The sequence below is a fragment of the Pristiophorus japonicus genome, chromosome 3, assembly GCF_044704955.1.
Source record: "Pristiophorus japonicus isolate sPriJap1 chromosome 3, sPriJap1.hap1, whole genome shotgun sequence".
Classification (NCBI taxonomy): domain Eukaryota; kingdom Metazoa; phylum Chordata; class Chondrichthyes; family Pristiophoridae; genus Pristiophorus; species Pristiophorus japonicus.
In genome coordinates, this window is record NC_091979.1 from 133827563 (window position 1) to 133844536 (window position 16974).

The 16974-nt window shown below is 43.8% G+C and overlaps 1 protein-coding gene and 1 pseudogene across 1 annotated transcript in view; one reads left to right on the plus strand and one right to left on the minus strand.

The window, feature by feature from the left end:
* The window catches only part of itgav (integrin, alpha V), a 153215-nt gene that overhangs the window by 95949 nt on the left and 40292 nt on the right, over positions 1-16974 (plus strand). The window contains exons 15-16 of the mRNA XM_070875830.1: positions 6860-6964; positions 13310-13365. Of these exons, the coding sequence (XP_070731931.1) occupies positions 6860-6964; positions 13310-13365 (161 nt within the window). The remainder of the gene's footprint in view (positions 1-6859; positions 6965-13309; positions 13366-16974) is intronic.
* Positions 7588-8044, minus strand: LOC139259901 (small ribosomal subunit protein uS17-like; annotated as a pseudogene).

Below are 16974 nucleotides of genomic sequence, written 5' to 3' on the forward strand. Positions count from 1 at the left end.
GATGGCAATGTGGTTTTATTAAAAAATGTTCAAAAATTAAACAGCTACTAAGAACTACAAAAATGGCCGAGTGCCAATGTTTTTTTTTCCACACTGAGCATGCGCGAACGCTCCAACGCGCACTCGCAGCGTTGCCGGCAGGAAAAAAACGAATTTAAATAGTACCCGCTCCCTCCCACTTACAAAATCGGCGCGAGTGTAGGCTCTGCCCCCCTGGGCGCCGCGCCAAACAGACGAGGAGCTGCAGAACGCTCCAGAATAGCGCGGTTTTTTTCTGGCGCCGTTTTAGGCGCGAAAAACGGGCGCCCAGCTCGGAGGGGCGCCCGTTTTTTATCCTGTGGAAACTTGGGCCCATAGATTCCACATCATCCAAGCTAATGTCCTTCCTTGCTAATGGTAATGGTTTTGCATCCAAAAGCTGAACAATCAATTTTCCTTGGAAAGTACAGCATTATAAAAAGAAACATCTTCCATGCCTGTGTACTTACTGCTTACTGGGTAGTTGTAAGAATGATTTAATTTTCTAAACAAAAATTGAGACAGAAAATATGTTTCTCAACAATAAAAAGAATTCTTCAATTCTTGAGAGTGACCATCATTAATAGCCTTGGTTCCTTAGCATTTTCATAGTACTGGCAGTGTAATAAAGCAGCTGGAATGTTCTAAATTGATCGTACTGTAATGATTCTGGAATGAGCCCTATACAGCAATTTAAAGTTTACAGTTGGATTGCTGTTTCTTAAAGCACTGTTAATCAGGATTGCCTGGCCCTACCTTTTCCTTGTAATCTTAAATGAAAAAAAGTTTTTTCTGCAGAATCTGACCAAATATAATTATGTAAACCAGACAATGTTGTGAAAATGGGAATGTTCCCTTACATCCCTCCACTGTGGAAGTGAAATCCTTCTGCATCACTTCTTTCTCCTCCCCACACCCCCGCCACCACTATAAAATTGCAAAACTTAGCTTCTGTGCCATTAAATAAGGTTAGGTTGTAGACTATAGCTATACTATTTTGCAGTGGCATATCAGATATAAAATCTATCCCAAAGTGTTGTAAATGTAAATGGTTGTATTGTACCAGAGTCAAAAGTAGTGTGTGTTCCACATCCCATTGGCATTCTTGGTGTCTTTGGCAAATGCTATATATGTAACTGAGCAAAATATGAAATGTCTCAATGTACTGCAATCTTTTAATATTTTACACACTGATGCCAAACCGTGGGGCCAAGTTTCGGCCTGAGTTGCTCCTGTTTTTTTGGAGCAACTGGTTTAGAATGGAGTATCTTAGAAATTGCAATTCTCAGCATTTGGTTTGCTCCAGTTCTAGTCAGTTAGAACAGTTTCAGTTTGGAACAGATTTTTTTTTCAAAAGGGGGCATGTCCGGCCACTTACGCCCGTTTTTAAAGTTTAGGAAGTGAAAACATACTCCAAACTAACTTAGAATGGAGTAAGTGTAGATTTTTGTATGCTCAGAAAAAACCTTGTCTACACTCAGAAAATCAGGTGTAGGGAATGGGGGGGGGTTTAAAGGGAAGTTTACAAACATTAAAAACTTCAGTTTTACAAATAAAGAGCCATCATCAAAAATAAATGATAAATACATCAATAAATCAACCCAAAAAAATTAATAAAAAATAAATGTAAAAAAAAAATCAATAAATAAAACATTTTCTACTTACCAAGTGCAGCACCGGGACTCTTCCAACAGTGTGCTGGGACAGTCGCCCCAGTGTGTCTCTGTCAGTGTCTCTATCTCTCTGTCTGTCTGTGTGTGTGTGTCTCTCACTCTCTGTCAGTGTCTGTGTTTCTGACAGCGAGAGGAGAGGAGAGGGGTGGGGAGGTGGGGGGGGGAGGAGGAGGAGAGAGGGAGAGAAGGGAGGGAGGAAGGGAGAGGGAGAGGGAGAGAGAGAGAGAGAGAGAGAGAGAGAGAAGCTGGACCCGCGCAGCTGGACCCGCGCAGCTGGACCCGCGCCCAGCACCGGACTTACAGGTAGGTGGGGTCGGGAGTGGAGGTCCGGGGGGGGAGGTCGGGAGCCGAGGTCGTGGGGGAGGATCAGGAGCGGAGGTCCGGGGGGGGGGGGGGGGGGAGGGTCGGGAGTAGAGGTCGAGCGGGGGAGGGTCGGGAGCGGAGGTCGAGGGGGGGGCGGGGGAGGGTCAGGAGCGGAGGTCCGGGGGGGGGAGGGTCGGAAGCAGAGGTCGAGGGGGCGGGAGCGGAGGTCGGGGGGGGAGTCGGGGTCGGGAGTGGAGGTTGGGCGGGGGGGAAGCGGAGGTTGGGAGGGGGGTTAGGTCGGGTCCGGTGTGGGGGGGTGCGGTCGGGTCTGGTCCGGGGGCGGAACAGGAGTCAAGTCAGGTCGGGTCTGGTCGGGAGGAAGCAGGCGCTGGGTGTGGGAGGCAGCCTTATCCACGCAGCCCCAGTGAGGCCATTCGGCCAGGGCTAGGGGCTGCGTGCTTCGGGCCCCTCCCACACAATTTTGGGCGCCTGGAGTTACTGCACGTGCGCGCCCACTGTAGCGCGCATGTGCAGAGGTCCCGGCACTGTTTTCAGCGCAGGGACCTGGCTCTGCCCCCCACAACTCGTGCTGCGCCGCGCCCAGTTCCAGAGGACCTGCAGGGAGCCGGAGAATAGGTAAGTTTTTTTTAGGCGCACTTTGTGACGCGAAAAATGGGCGTCCAGGTCGGGGCTGCGCTGTTCTAGGCGCAGCCCGAAACTTGGGCCTAGTATGTGGTGATTTGAATATAGGTGTTAAGGTGGAGATATTTTTGAACTGCAGGGGAACGGGCAGTAAAATGGAGTTGAGGCCAAGATCAGATCAGCTATGATCTTATTAAGTGGAGGAGCAGGCTCAAGGGGCCAAATGGCCTACTCTTGCTCCTATTTCTTATGTTCTTATTTTCCTCTCTGGGCATGTCGGGTGGAGGGCACTTCCAAGTGCATTCCATCTGATCTGAACCTGCCTCTATTTCTTGGTTCATGTCATTACTTTAGGTCCAGTAATCCCTTTACACCAGCCTGTCCTTGTAGCTGGAAGCAGGGGATGAAAGGCAACTCTTGCTGCAGGCCTGGAAGCCCACAGCAGCACAAATGGATACTGGCTTCAGAGCCTTATGACTGGTGTCCAAAAACAGCATCCAGAATGCCTCCATCCCACAAAACCTTTTGCTGCACCTGTAGAGAAGAAAAACTCTCTTTGCTTAGCTCCAAACACTTTATCTGATCTGAGCTGGGTGGGTACGAGCAGTAAGCCACACTATTCAAGGACATAGTTCCATTTGGGTCACCACCAAGCAGGGATCAAGGAAAATGAGGGTATGGTGATATTACTCCTGCCTCATTACGTTGAGATTATTATAGTTGTGCATGTTCTAGGTGCAGCCGCCCTGTTTCGCTTCCTTCATATTCTTCCTTTTTGAGGAAAATACTCAATTTGTAATAATCCTGTACAAAAATGTGGAAAAGAGACTGTAAACACTTTTTAACACAATTCATAATCGGAAGCATTCCTTTCTGAAAATATTTAATGTACAAATAAGCTTTCAAGAACTGTTCCTGCAAAGGAAAGATCTGTGTTTTATGTAGCAAACGTAAGTGAAACATTTTGGGTTCTCTGGAGCATTCTAAATGATAACATTTACTGTTGATCCCAGAAAGCACTAAGTAAAGCAGCTTACAGTAAATGATTAAAATGATTTGCTCAGCTCCATGAATAATGCTACAAAGGTCTAAATGACACTTTAGGAATGCATTAATTAGATTCAGCTGAGATGTTCACATTGTTTACCATACATGGTGTCTTCATGTGCCTTGCACTGATGAATACAGTACATTAACTTCAGTAAAAATGAAAACCACTTTAAATGCAGCAGGCAGAAATTTATATAAAATAGCTATCATCAAACAATATGTTGGATCTTGTAAAATTTACTTTAATGCAATTCTTCTGTGGTGCAGTTCATAACGGAAGAATACTGGATGAGCAAAGTGATCAGTTACAGCTATTGGAAATGTAGATTTCTGGTCAGATTCACGGCAGAATTTTACAGATGATTGCTTAAAATGAAGTTGCAATGATTATGATTTGCTATCCTGATTTAAAAAAAAACTTATTTGTTCATGGCAAGGCCAGAATTTATTGACCATCCCTAATTGCCCTTGAAAAGGTGGTGGTGAGCCACCTTATTGAACCGCTGCAGTCCGTGTGGTGAAGGTACTCCCACAATGCTGACTTTGTTATAGCGGTTCGGTACAACTGAGTAGCTTGCCAGGCCATTTGAGAGGGCAGTTAAGAGTCAATTATGTTGCTGTGGATCTGGAGTCACACATAGTACAGACCGAGTATGGGTGGCAGGTTTCCTTCCTTAAAGGACATTAGTGAACAAGTTGGTTTTTTATAACAATCCAGTAGTCACCATTACTGATACTGCTCTTTTTAAAATTCCAGATTTATTTAATTAACTGAATTTAAATCCCCCAGCTGCCATGGTGGAATTTGAACTCACATCTCTGGATTACTAGTCCAGTAGTAACATAGGGCCCAAGTTTCAGACCGCACCTAAAACGGCGCAGCCCGATCTGCCTGGACGCCAGTTTTTCGCGCCACAAAGTGCGCCTAAAAAAAAAGTACCAATTCTCCGGCTCCTTGTAGGTCCTCTGGAGCTGGGCGCGGCGCAGCATGAGCTGTTGGGGGGCGGAGCCAGGTCCCTGCGCTGAAAACAGTGCCGGGACCTCTGCACATGCGCGCTACAGTGGGCACGCATGTGCAGTAGCTCCAGGTGACCAAAATTGTGGGAGGGGCTCGAAGCACGCAGCCCCTAGCCCTGGCCGAATGGCCTCACTGGGGCTGCGTGGATAAGGCTCACCTCCCACCTGACCGGACCCGACCCGACTTGACTCCCGCTCCCCGGATCCGACCCGACTCCCGCTCCCCCCACCCCGCCCTAGCGACCCGACCTCCGCGCCCCCCCCCCCCCCGGGCGACCCAACCTCCGCTTCCCGACCTCCGCGACTCCACCCCCCCCTGACCTCCGCGACTCTCTTTCCCCCCCCCCCCCCCCTCCCCCGATCCGGGCCCCAACGCCACCTACCTGTAAATCCAGCCTGAAGTCTTGGGCCCGGATGTTCAGCCTCCTTCTCTCTCCCCCACCCCTCCCCTCCCCTCCTCCTCTCCTTCCCTCCCCTCCCTCCCCTCTCCTTCCCTCCCTCCCCTCTCCTTCCCTCCCTCCCCTCTCCTTCCCTCCCCTCCCTCCCCTCTCCTTCCCTCCCTTCCCTCTCCTTCCCTCCCTCCCCTCCCCCCTCCTCCCCCCCTCTCCTCCTCCCCTCTCTCCTTCCCTCCTCTCCTCCCCCCCTTCTCCTCCTCCCCCCCTCCCCCCTTCTCCACCCCCACCCCCCTCCCCTCGCTGTCAGAAACACAGACACAGACAGACAGACAAAGAGATAGAGACACTGACAGTGACACACTGGGGGGCCGTCCCAGCACACTGTTGGAGGATTCCCGGTGCTGCAGTCGGTAAGTAGAAATGTTTTATTTATTGATTTTTTAATTTTTTAAAATTTTTAAGTAATTGTTTTGATTGATTTATTGATGTATTTATTATTTATTATTGATGATGGCTCTTTATTTGTAAAACTGAAGTATTTAATGTTTATAAACTTCCCTTTAACCCCCCCCCCCCCCCCCCATTCCCTACGCCTGATTTGTAACCTACACCTGATTTTCTGAGTGTAGACAAGGTTTTTCTGAGCGTACAAAAATCTACACTTACTCCATTCTAAGTTAGTTTGGAGTATGTTTTCACTTCCTAAACTTTAAAAACGGGCGTAAGTGGCCGGACATGCCCCCTTTTGAAAAAAAAATCTGTTCCAAACTGAAACTGTTCTAACTGACTAGAACTGGAGCAAACTAAATGCCAAGAATTGCAATTTCTCAGCTACTCCATTCTAAACCAGTTGCTCCAAAAAAACAGGAGCAACTCAGGCTGAAACTTGGCCCCATAACTACTATGCTACCGTACCCCAACATGTTTGTAATCAGGTGCATGTCTGGATTCTTTTGCCATTATTAAGTTAAATCTGATATTAATGATGTTACTTCAAATTGAAGATTTCCTGAGGGAGATCTGTGTGAGATATTAGGCAATGTACCAATGTAAACATATTAAACAGATTCCCTGCTTATATATGGTTAGCAAGTTAGTCCATTATGCAGATTAATATCTGCTCATTTGCTGGTCCAATCCTGATTTTTAATTAATTTAATGTAGTTGAAAGGCATGTGGGTTTTTGATTTAATAGTCTGATTGCAATCATACTTGAAATAGGGTTTGGTTTTATATTCAAACTCCATTGTAAAACTAGGCTCATTGTCTGTTTTTGGCATCAGCGTACCTTGAGGTATTTTGCCATTATAAATATTGTATGACAAGGAGGCACATTAGCACTGACACCCAGATAAAGAATAGTTGATTATAAAGTCATATAAAATGGACTTTGTGGCAATTTCATTGCAATTAATATATAGCTTTATGCTATTTTGGGGAAAAAATTAAGTGTGAAGGCACAGAAAAAATCTTGATGGGTTGAGGAATTGAAATTAGAAGGAACTATGTTCCCTTAACTTGCCTTCAGAGTCTTCTGTCCTCCTTCCCATCCTCAATGTGGCAAACAAAGGGAAGATTTTGTCATTGTGTTGTACGGAAGCTAGATTACCAAATAATCATGGAGCTGAGCAGCACAATGTATCCAGTTGAACAAAAGTCTAAAATGTAAGATTGTACCACTGCAGAAAATAAAATTAGTTCAGAACCTCTCCAACAGGACACCGTTAATGGAGGGCTTATTGTTATGTTTTGAACTTTCAGAGCCAGACCAGTAATTCATGTGAATGCTTCATTAGAAATCAACCCATCAGTCTTGAACCCAGAGAACAAAACCTGTACAGTGAAAGAAAATATCATGGTTTCCTGGTAAGTTCAGCCCTGTATAATGGGAGGAGCATTCTGAATCCCAAATCACTGTTTCTGTTTCTCAGTTTGCTATTTGCGGTGACCAGTTTGATTTGTACTTTATCTGATTCCATTTGCTTGACAAAGCACAAGATGTTTAGTCTTATAGTCTTATAAACTAAATAATTTAAACTGTATCTTGATGATACCTCGCTTCCAGACAGATTTGAAACTTTGGTTTGCTTGAAAGCCAGGCATGAATAGCAAGAATTAAATAGTTGAAATGCTATATCAATTTGAGAAAAAACAGAGAGATCTCCTTGTGTGCTGACCAACATTCCTCCCAAAACACATTCACTGATAATTCATTCCACTTGCTGTTTGTGGACTTTGCTGACTATAAGCCGGCTGCCACATTTGCCCATATAACCAAAGTTACTGCACTTCAAAAGTAATCCATTGGTGTGAAGCACTTTGGGAAGTCCTGAGGATCTGCTAAAGTGCCATATGAATGCAAGATCTTTCTTTTTTACACTAAAAGGGGCAACAAAAAACACTACTGTTCCCATTCATAGCTCACTAAGCTAATTTATTTTCTCTTTTCACAAATGATTTATTGTAGTTAATTCACCTTATCATCACACTTAGAATTTCTGGAACTGTTTCTTGGCTCCAGCAGCCTTGGTAACTTTGAGGACATTGAAGCGCACAGTCTTGCTGAGGGGCTGGCACTCCCCCACTGTCAAACTGTTTCCATTCTGTACATCCCTGAAGCAGGGGGACAGGTGCACAGACATGTTCTTGTCACTTCTCGAAGCAGTTGTATTTCCTGATGTAATGCAGGTAATCCCTGCGGAACACGATGGTCACTGCATCTTCATCTTGGTCACAACACCTGACAGGATTCATTCCCGGTGACGGACACTTCTTGTCAATGTAGGTTCCATCGATGGCCTCTCGTGAAGTCTAGAAGCCTAGGCCCACGTTGCGATAGTAGCGAGGAAGCTTCTCCTTGCTGCCCTCACCCACCAGTGCCCACTTCTTGTTCGAGAAGATGGTGGGCTGCTTCTGGTAAGCTTGCTTGGTCTTGGTGTCTGGCATGTCGCTGCTACCGCTCCGGGAGAAAGAGCAAGGCTGGGCCACAGGGTCGTGACTGACTTTTTTTGGTTCTTCAGAAACTTTTTGAATTTTATCTTAGAAACATAGAAACATAGAAAACAGGTGCAGGAGTAGGCCATTCGGCCCCTTGAGCCTGCACCACCATTCAATATCATCATTGCTGATCATGCAACTTCAGTACCCCTTCCTGCTTTCTCTCAATACCCCTTGATCCCTTTAGCCGTAAGGGCCACATCTAACTCCCTTTTGAATATATCTAACGAACTGGCCAAAACAACATTCTGTGGTAGAGAATTCCACAGGTTCACAATTCTCTGAGTGAAGAAGTTTCTCCTCATCTCAGTCCTAAATGGCTTACCCCTTATCCTTAGACTGTGACCCCTGGTTCTAGACTTCTCCAGCATCGGGAACATTCTTCTTGCATCTAACCTGTCCAATCCCGTCAGAATTTTATATGTTTCTATGAGATCCGCTCTCATTCTTCTAAATTCCATTGATTATAAGCCTAGTCGATCCAGTCTTTCTTCATATATCAGTCCTGCCACCCCGGAAATCAGTCTGGTGAATCTTCGCTGCACTCCCTCAATAGCAAGAATGTCCTTCCTCAGATTAGGAGACCAAAACTGTGCACAATTTTCAAGGTGTGGCCTCACCGAGGCCCTATACAACTGCAGTAAGACCTCCCTGCTCCTATACTCAAATCCTCTTGCTATGAAGGCCAACATGCCATTTGCTTTCTTTACTGCCTGCTGTACCTGCATGCCAACTTTCAATGACTGATGTACCATGATACCCAGGTTCGTTGCACCTCCCCTTTTCCTAATCTCATCATTCAGATAATATTCTGCCTTCCTGTTTTTGCCACCAAAGTGGATAACCTCACATTTATCTACACTGTACTGCATCTGCCGTACATTTGCCCACTCACCTAACCTGTCCAAGTCACCCTGCAGCCTCTTAGCATCCTCCTCACAGCTCTCACTGCCACCCAGCTTAATGTCATCTGCAAACTTGGAGATGTTACATTTAATTCCTTCATCTAAATCATTAATGTTTATTGTAAATAGCTGGGGTCCCAGCACTGAGCCTTGTGGTACTCCACTAGTCACTGCCTGCCATTCTGAAAAGGACCCGTTTATTCCTATTCTTTGCTTGTCTGTCAACCAGTTCTCGATCCACGTCAATACATTACCAATACCATGTGCTTTAATTTTACACACTAATCTCTTGTGTGGGACCTTGTCAAAAGCCTTTTGAAAGTCCAAATACACCACATCCACTGGTTCTCCCTTGTCCACTGTACTAATTACATCCTCAAAAAATTCTAGATTTGTTGAGCATGATTTCCCTTTCATAAATCCACGCTTGGACCGATCCTGTCACTGCTTTCCAAATGTGCTGCTATTACATCTTTAATAATTGATTCCAACTTTTCCCCACTACCAATGCCAGGCTTAACTGGTCTATAATTCCCTGTTTTCTTTCTCCCTCCTTTTTTAAAAAGTGGTGTTACATTAGCTACCCTCCAATCCATAGGAACTGATCCAGAGTCTATAGAATGTTGGAAAATGACTACCAATGCATCCACTATGTCTAGGGCCACTTTTTTTTTTTTTTAAGTACTTTGGGATGCAGACAATCAGACCCTGGTGATTTATCGACCTTCAATCCCATCAACTTCCCTAACACAATTTCCTGACTAATAAGGATTTCCTTCAATTCCTCCTTCTCACTAGACCCTCGGTCCCCTAGCATTTCCGGAAGGTTATTTGTGTCTTCCTTGTTATTTGTGTCTTCCTTAGTGAAGACAGAACCAAAGTATTTATTCAATTGGTCTGCCATTTCTTTGTTCCCCATTATAAATTCACCTGATTCTGACTACAAGGGACCTACATTTGTCTTCACTAATCTTTTTTCTCTTCACATATCTATAGAAGCTTTTGCAGTTAGTTTTTATGTTCCCTGCAAGCTTACTCTCATACTCTCTTTTCCCCCTTCGAATTAAAACCTTTGTCTTCTTCTGAATTCTAAATTTCTCTCAGTCCTCAGGTTTGCTGCTTTTTCTGGTCAATTTATATGCCTCTTCCTTGGATTTAACACTATCCCTAATTTCCCTTGTTAGCCATGGTTGAGCCACCTTCCCCGTTTTATTTTTACTCCAGACAGGGATGTACAATTGTTGAAGTTCATCCATGTGATCTTTAAATGTTTGCCATTGTCTATCCATTGCCAACCCTTTAAGTATCATTTGCCAGTCTATCCTAGCCAATTCACGTTTCATACCATCAAAGTTACCTTTCTTTAAGTTCAGGACCCGAGTCTCTGAATTAACTGTGTCACTCTCCATCTTAATGAAGAATTCTATTATATTATGGTCACTCTTCCCCAAGAGGCCTCGCACAAGAAGATTGCTAATTAATCCTCTCTCATTACACAAAACCCAGTCTAGGATGGCCAGCTCTCTAGTTGGTTCCTCGACATATTGGTCTAAAAAACCATCCCTTATACACTCCAGGAAATCCTCCTCCACCGTATTGCTACCAGTTTGGTTAGCCCAATCTATATGTAGATTAAAGTCGCCCATGATAACTGCTGTTCCTTTATTGCACGGATCCCTAATTTCCTGTTTGATGCCATCCCCAACCTCACTACTACTGTTTGGTGGTCTGTACACAACTCCCACTAGTATTTTCTTCCCTTTGGTGTTCTGCAGCTTTACCCATACAGATTCCACATCATCCAACCTAATGTCCTTCCTTACTATTGCGTTAATCTTCCTCTTTAACCAGCAATGCTACCCACCTCCTTTTCCTTTCTGTCTATCCTTCCTGAATATTGAATACTCCTGGATGTTGAGTTCCCAGCCTTGGTCACCCTGGAGCCATGTCTCCGTAATCCCAATTACATTATATCCGTTAACAGCTATCTGCGCAGTTAATTCATCCATCTTATCATGAATGTTCCTCACATTGAGACACAGAGCCTTCAGGCTTATTTTTTTAACACTCTTTGTCCTTTTAGAATTATGTTGTAATGTGGCCCTTTTTGATTTTTGCCTTTGATTTCTCTGCACTCCACTTTCCCTTATCTCCTTTCTACCTTTTGCTTCTGCCCCATTTTACTTCCCTCTTTCTCACTGCATAGATTCCCATCCCCCTGCCATATTAGTTTAAACACTCCCCCTAGGACATCGGTTCCGGTCCTGCCCAGGTGCAGACCGTCCGGTTTGTACTGGTCCCACCTCCCCAGAACCGGTTCCAATGTCACAGGAATTTGAATCCCTCCCTCTTGAACCATTCCTCAAGCCACTTATTCATACTAACTATCCTGCTATTTCTACTCTGACTAGCATGTGGCACTGGTAGTCCTACTTTTTAATTTAACTCCTAGCTCCCTAAATTCAGCTTGTATCGTTGGTACCTATATGCACCACAAAAACTGCCTGTTCACCCTCCCCCTCCAGAATGCCCTGCAACCGCTCCAAGACATCCTTGACCCTTGCACCAGGGAGGCAACATACCATCCTGAAGTCTCTAATGCGGCCGCAGAAACGCCCTTACAATATTCCCCTTACAATAGAATCCCCTACCACTATAACTCTCCCGCTCTTTTTCCTGCCCTCCTGTGCAGCAGAGCCACCCATGGTCCTATGAAGTTGGCTACTGCTGCCTTCCCCTGATGAGCCATCTCCCCCAACAGTATCCAAAGTGGTATATCTGTTTGGATTGTTTTGGATCTTGGTTGTTATCGGCCCTGGACAACGTGGGCCATTTCCCATACCTCAGGAGCCTCTTATCAACAAGAACAGACATTGACGACGAGATCCAACACCGCCTCCAGTGCGCCAGTGCAGCCTTTGGCCGCCTGAGGAAAAGAGTGTTTGTAGACCGGGCCCTCAAAACTGCCACCAAGCTCAAAGTCTACAGGGCTGTAGTAATACCCGCCCTCCTGTATGGCTCAGAAACATAGACCTTGTACAGTAGACACCTTAAGTCGCTGGAGAAATGCCACCAATGATGTCTCTGCAAGATCCTACAAATCCCCTGGGAGGACAGATGCACCGACATTAACGTCCTCAACCAGGCCAACATCCCAGCATTGAAGCACTGGCCACACTTGATCAGCTCCGCTGAGCAGGCCACATAGTTTGCATGCCAGACACGAGACTCCCAAAGCAAGCGCTCTACTCGGAACTACTTCACGACAAACGAGCCAAAGATGGGTAGAGGAAACGTTACAGGGACACCCTCAAAGCCTCCCTGAAAAAGTGCAACATCGCCACTGACACCTGGAAGTCCCTGGCCAAAGATCGCCATAAGTGGAGGCAGTGCATCCGGGAGGATGCTGAGCACCTCGAGTTTCATCGCTGAGACCATGCAGAAATTGAGCGCAGGTGCGGCAAACCTGTCCTACCCGCTCTTTACTTCAACGACTATCTGTTGCACCTGTGACAGGGACTGTGGTTCTCCTATTGGACTGTTCAGCCACCTAAGAACTTATTTTAAGAGTGGAAGCAAATCTTCCTCGATTCCGAGGGACTGCCTATGATGATTATATCCACCCTGCTCAATTTTTCTATCCATTGACTTGAAAATCAATGGTAGACGGTTTGCTAATGCCCATATTGCTCCTCCACTGTTAGATGTTACCCCCGGGTGCCTGAAGTAGAAAGTGTTCCAGTCCCCAGCACTAACACTTGAATTTAAAAAAAAAATGAACTTGAAGCAAGAATGTAAAAAAATTGGTAAAATGTTTCAGTATCTTTGATAATTTATGCATTGAGGATTATTGTGATGTGATAACCAGCAGTGTGAATTCAGTTAAAACTGCTTATGAAAAGAGACAACATAAAAAGAATATTTACATTTCTCTATTCTGCCAATGAAAGCAGTTCTGAATTCCAAATGAATCCTGATATACAGGCGCCACCTTCTTGTTTGCAGTTCCCAATTTATTGATTCTGACTGCAGATAATTAAAAATTGCTTCAGGATATGAGACCATTTAAGAATAGAATTGTAAGTCTTCCAGAATTCAAAATAAAACCACTTTTGCATCACAATTAGGGAATGTGCATCTTCGAGATGCATCGTCTTGAACTAGACCATAGTACTACAAGTCTTTGATGGAATTTCACCTTAAGTAGTACTGCAGCATTTAATTCATGTTTTTCTTGTATTTGACTTTCATTTTAATTTTTTAAAAACTGGGTTTGTCACAGTTGCTGATAACCTCTTCCCTTCATTAGTTTTACAGTTACATTTTGCTTAAGTGCATATGGAATACAAGCTGCAGAATTCTTGGGTGAGTTCAGTCTTATCAGATGTGCACATTCTGCAGTTTAGTACAATTTAAATAAGACTCTATAGTTTCTCTATGTTCTGTTATTTTAACTCTGAACTACAATAAATTGGTTGTGCAGTCTTTCAGGAGCTAGTGCAGTAGAAGCCAAGACATGAGACAGAATTATTTAGAGCTGGGTGGCCCAGTTATCTTCAGGACTGAGCTATGCCTGCAGCTAATTGGGTGTGCCAGAACATGAGCTGAGCCAAATAAACTTGGTCATCGTGATTTATTTCATGTAAATTAAGAATAATGAGATGGAACTGTCAATCAAACTCTCACTTAGTAAAACAATATTATATGCCAATTAATGTTTGGCTGTAACTGTCTTATATAAGACCTAAACTGAAGCTCTTGTAGGTCCTTTTAATGCAGAACTTGATGATTGGTGTTGGTAGAGTACCTTCTGTTATTTACAAATTATAATTATTTGATTCTGTTCAAACTACACGTGATTGCATCAGTGATGTAATTCAGACTTGGCTCAGTGTCATCAAAATAGTCATTTTATGCTGCCAGTGTTCAGGGAATGAGGGCATTGTCTACCAAAGGTTTGAAACATTGGCCCGGATTTTGCAGTGGGTAATGACGGCGAGCTGTCAGTTTCAGAGGGGGTAACCATTATTACCCCTCGGAAACTGACCGGAACGTCAGGATTTATCGCATGTGCATCTAAATGCAGAAATCCTGAAGTTGCAGACAGTCATTCACTGCTCCGACACTGGCTGTGCTGTTGACCCCCGCAATCATAGCCAGCAATCTATGAAATCTGTGGAACTGACACAAACTTTTCCGTGCCAATATCGGTGTTAAACACCCCATTAAATATTAAGCCTTGTTCAAATAGGTGTAACTGCAGTTTTTAACAGTGTACTGATTGCTTAACAAATGTTCTAACCCTGAAAATCAAATTTTTATATTTGAGGAATGTCAAATTTCTCCATTATGATAAAAATTGCAATTAGAAAAAAATAAACAGTTGTTCATGATATTTCAGCTTCTGTCTTAACCCCATATGTATATCCCAATATTTATGTTGCTTTCTAACATTTTTTAAAAGTGCAGATAATCAGTGCTTTCATTACCTGTTTTGCTGTCTGTGAGATTACTTCAATATAATTGGCTGCTTAGACATCACTGCAGCTCTGCGATAGGAATTTCCATTGCACAGCGCTACAATCAATTGCACATCGAGAAAGATAAAGTTTTCGCTACAGAGATCGCAAAATCTCTGGGCAGCTTTCTTCAAGGTCAGCGGCGAGCGTATCTGCTTCGCCGCTGACCGCAAGTTGCGGGCCAACGTGTATTGTGGTGCAGCCCTATTCTGTAAGGAAAGGAAGAAGAAAGAACAAACTTGCATTTGTATAACATATCAGCTTAAATTTCTTGGAAAGTTTCTGGATAATTATGGCATAAGAGCGGAAATGCACTTTTTTTTTCCCACTAAGAAATTTGCACATAACTGCTTTGCGCTGGTTTTACGCCGAAACATCACTGCGTGCAAATTTCCTTAATCATTTGCGACACTCCCAAGTTACATCTACTGAATCACCACTTAGCTCATGAACATAGCTGTGCCCCCATTACAAAGATTGTTTCTTGCATTCAGCTAATTCTGATTGAATGTAAAATTATGCACTAGATCTTAGGTGAAAAAGGACCTTAAGTCACTAATTCTGGTGTTTTAGTGTGGTTTTTCTTTGTGTTATTGAGGCCTGCACTGCATTTTCGGTATCTTTAAATGCTTTGTTATGGCATCAGCAGGTGTTACATTAAAAAGAGAAAAGCAATTGCATTTCTTTAATTGCTATAAATTATTTCTTTCCATTGAGTATGGAAGATTAAGGGATGAACTAATTGAGGTGTTTAAGATGATTAAAGGATTTGATTGGGTAGATAAACTGTTTCCTCTGGTGGGAGAGTCCAGAACCAGGGGGCATAACCTTAAAATTAGAGCTAGGCTATTCAGGGGTGATGTCAGGAAGCACTTTGTTACACAAAGTGTAGTGGAAATCTGTAACTTTCTCCCCTAAAAAGCTGTTGAGGCTAGATCAATTGAAAATTTCTAATGCAATTAGTAGATTTTTGGCTAGGTAATGGTATTATGGGATATGGAACTAAAGCAGGTAAATAGAGTTAAGTACAGATCAGCCATGATCTAATTGAATGGTGGAATAGGCTTGGTGCTGAATGGCCTGCCTCTGTTCCTATGATGGTTTGATGACTTCAAACTTTAATTTTCATAACATCAGCAAGTTAAAGAGGGATCTTGATGAAGCTGGTGCATATTTAGCACTTTTATTGCCCCCTGATTGTTTATGGTGTTATCTATGTCGATTTTTATGTTTCGGTGTATACTAATGAGGTTCTCAGGAAATTTTGGCATCATTTGCCATCAGCAAAATCAGTGTGGAAACCGGCATTAATTTTGACGTAAGTTGGATCAAGGAAATTCTGGCCCATCCTGTTTATCTTGTGCACAAGCGTTTAATGCTTTTGAGAGTGGTTGGAGGAGTTTTTAACATATACTGGCACTGCTCAAACATTATTCCAAGTGTCCCCATGGAGTTGCCTTTCTCAGCTCAGGTGTTGTCTTTTGCTTTTGTGCTCCATTTGTTGATCAATGCAAGAATGTGGTATGGTGACATCTAGTGTGAGTAAGACAGTACTGCAGCTGTTGTAACCACAGGCTCAGTTTAACACTCTTGTCACACTAGGCTGTCACCAGTTAGTTGTATAGTGGGTACCTTAGACCTCCCTAAGGTGGATAGTACTTTTGCAGCTTGTGTATACTCAAAATTTTGCAATTTTGCAGTGTTTCAGATTTCGAACAAATGGTCATTTTTCATCTAAACCGCAAATGTTGACAGGTTACTTAACTGAGGGCGATATTATACTCCTACTTTCTAGCAAGGTTCACGAGATAGCAATGAAGAACAAGAATCATTTTCCTCCCTTGGTCAAGGGTACTGAAGCTCTCTGTTGTTCACCTACATCTATGCCAGTCACTATCCACCTAACTCCACACAGTTTGGAATTTAACCGTGGCCCATTTTTAGTCTGAAATAGAAACAGAAAATGCTGGAAATACTCAGCCAGTTAAGCAGCATCTGTGGTGAGAAACAGAGTTAACAGTTCAGGTTGATGATCTTTCATCAGAATCCATTTAGTCTGGATAGGTTGTTGCTGTGCTATAAGTCTGTACAGAACCTTGGCAGACTGTTCGAGTCTGAATTGAGCTTCACTTTCAACATACAATCTGTTACCAAGATTGCTACTGTTTTTGCTTCTGACATCAACCCCCACCATCCCGAACTATTTCCCCCGCCCCAAAGATATTGAATCCCTGATCCTGCTTTTCGGCCCTTGAATCATGAACCATGACTTCTCCCGGGCTCTTGCCTACCTCCCGGCGATAATTCTCCATGAAAGACAATTTGTTCAAAATGCCACTGGCTGTGACCTCACCTGCACAAAGTCCCATGCACCGATCACCCTCCTCTCGCAAAGCCGTACTGGCTCCCTGTGCCCCAGAATATTGATTTTAAGATCCTTGTCCTTGGTTTTACC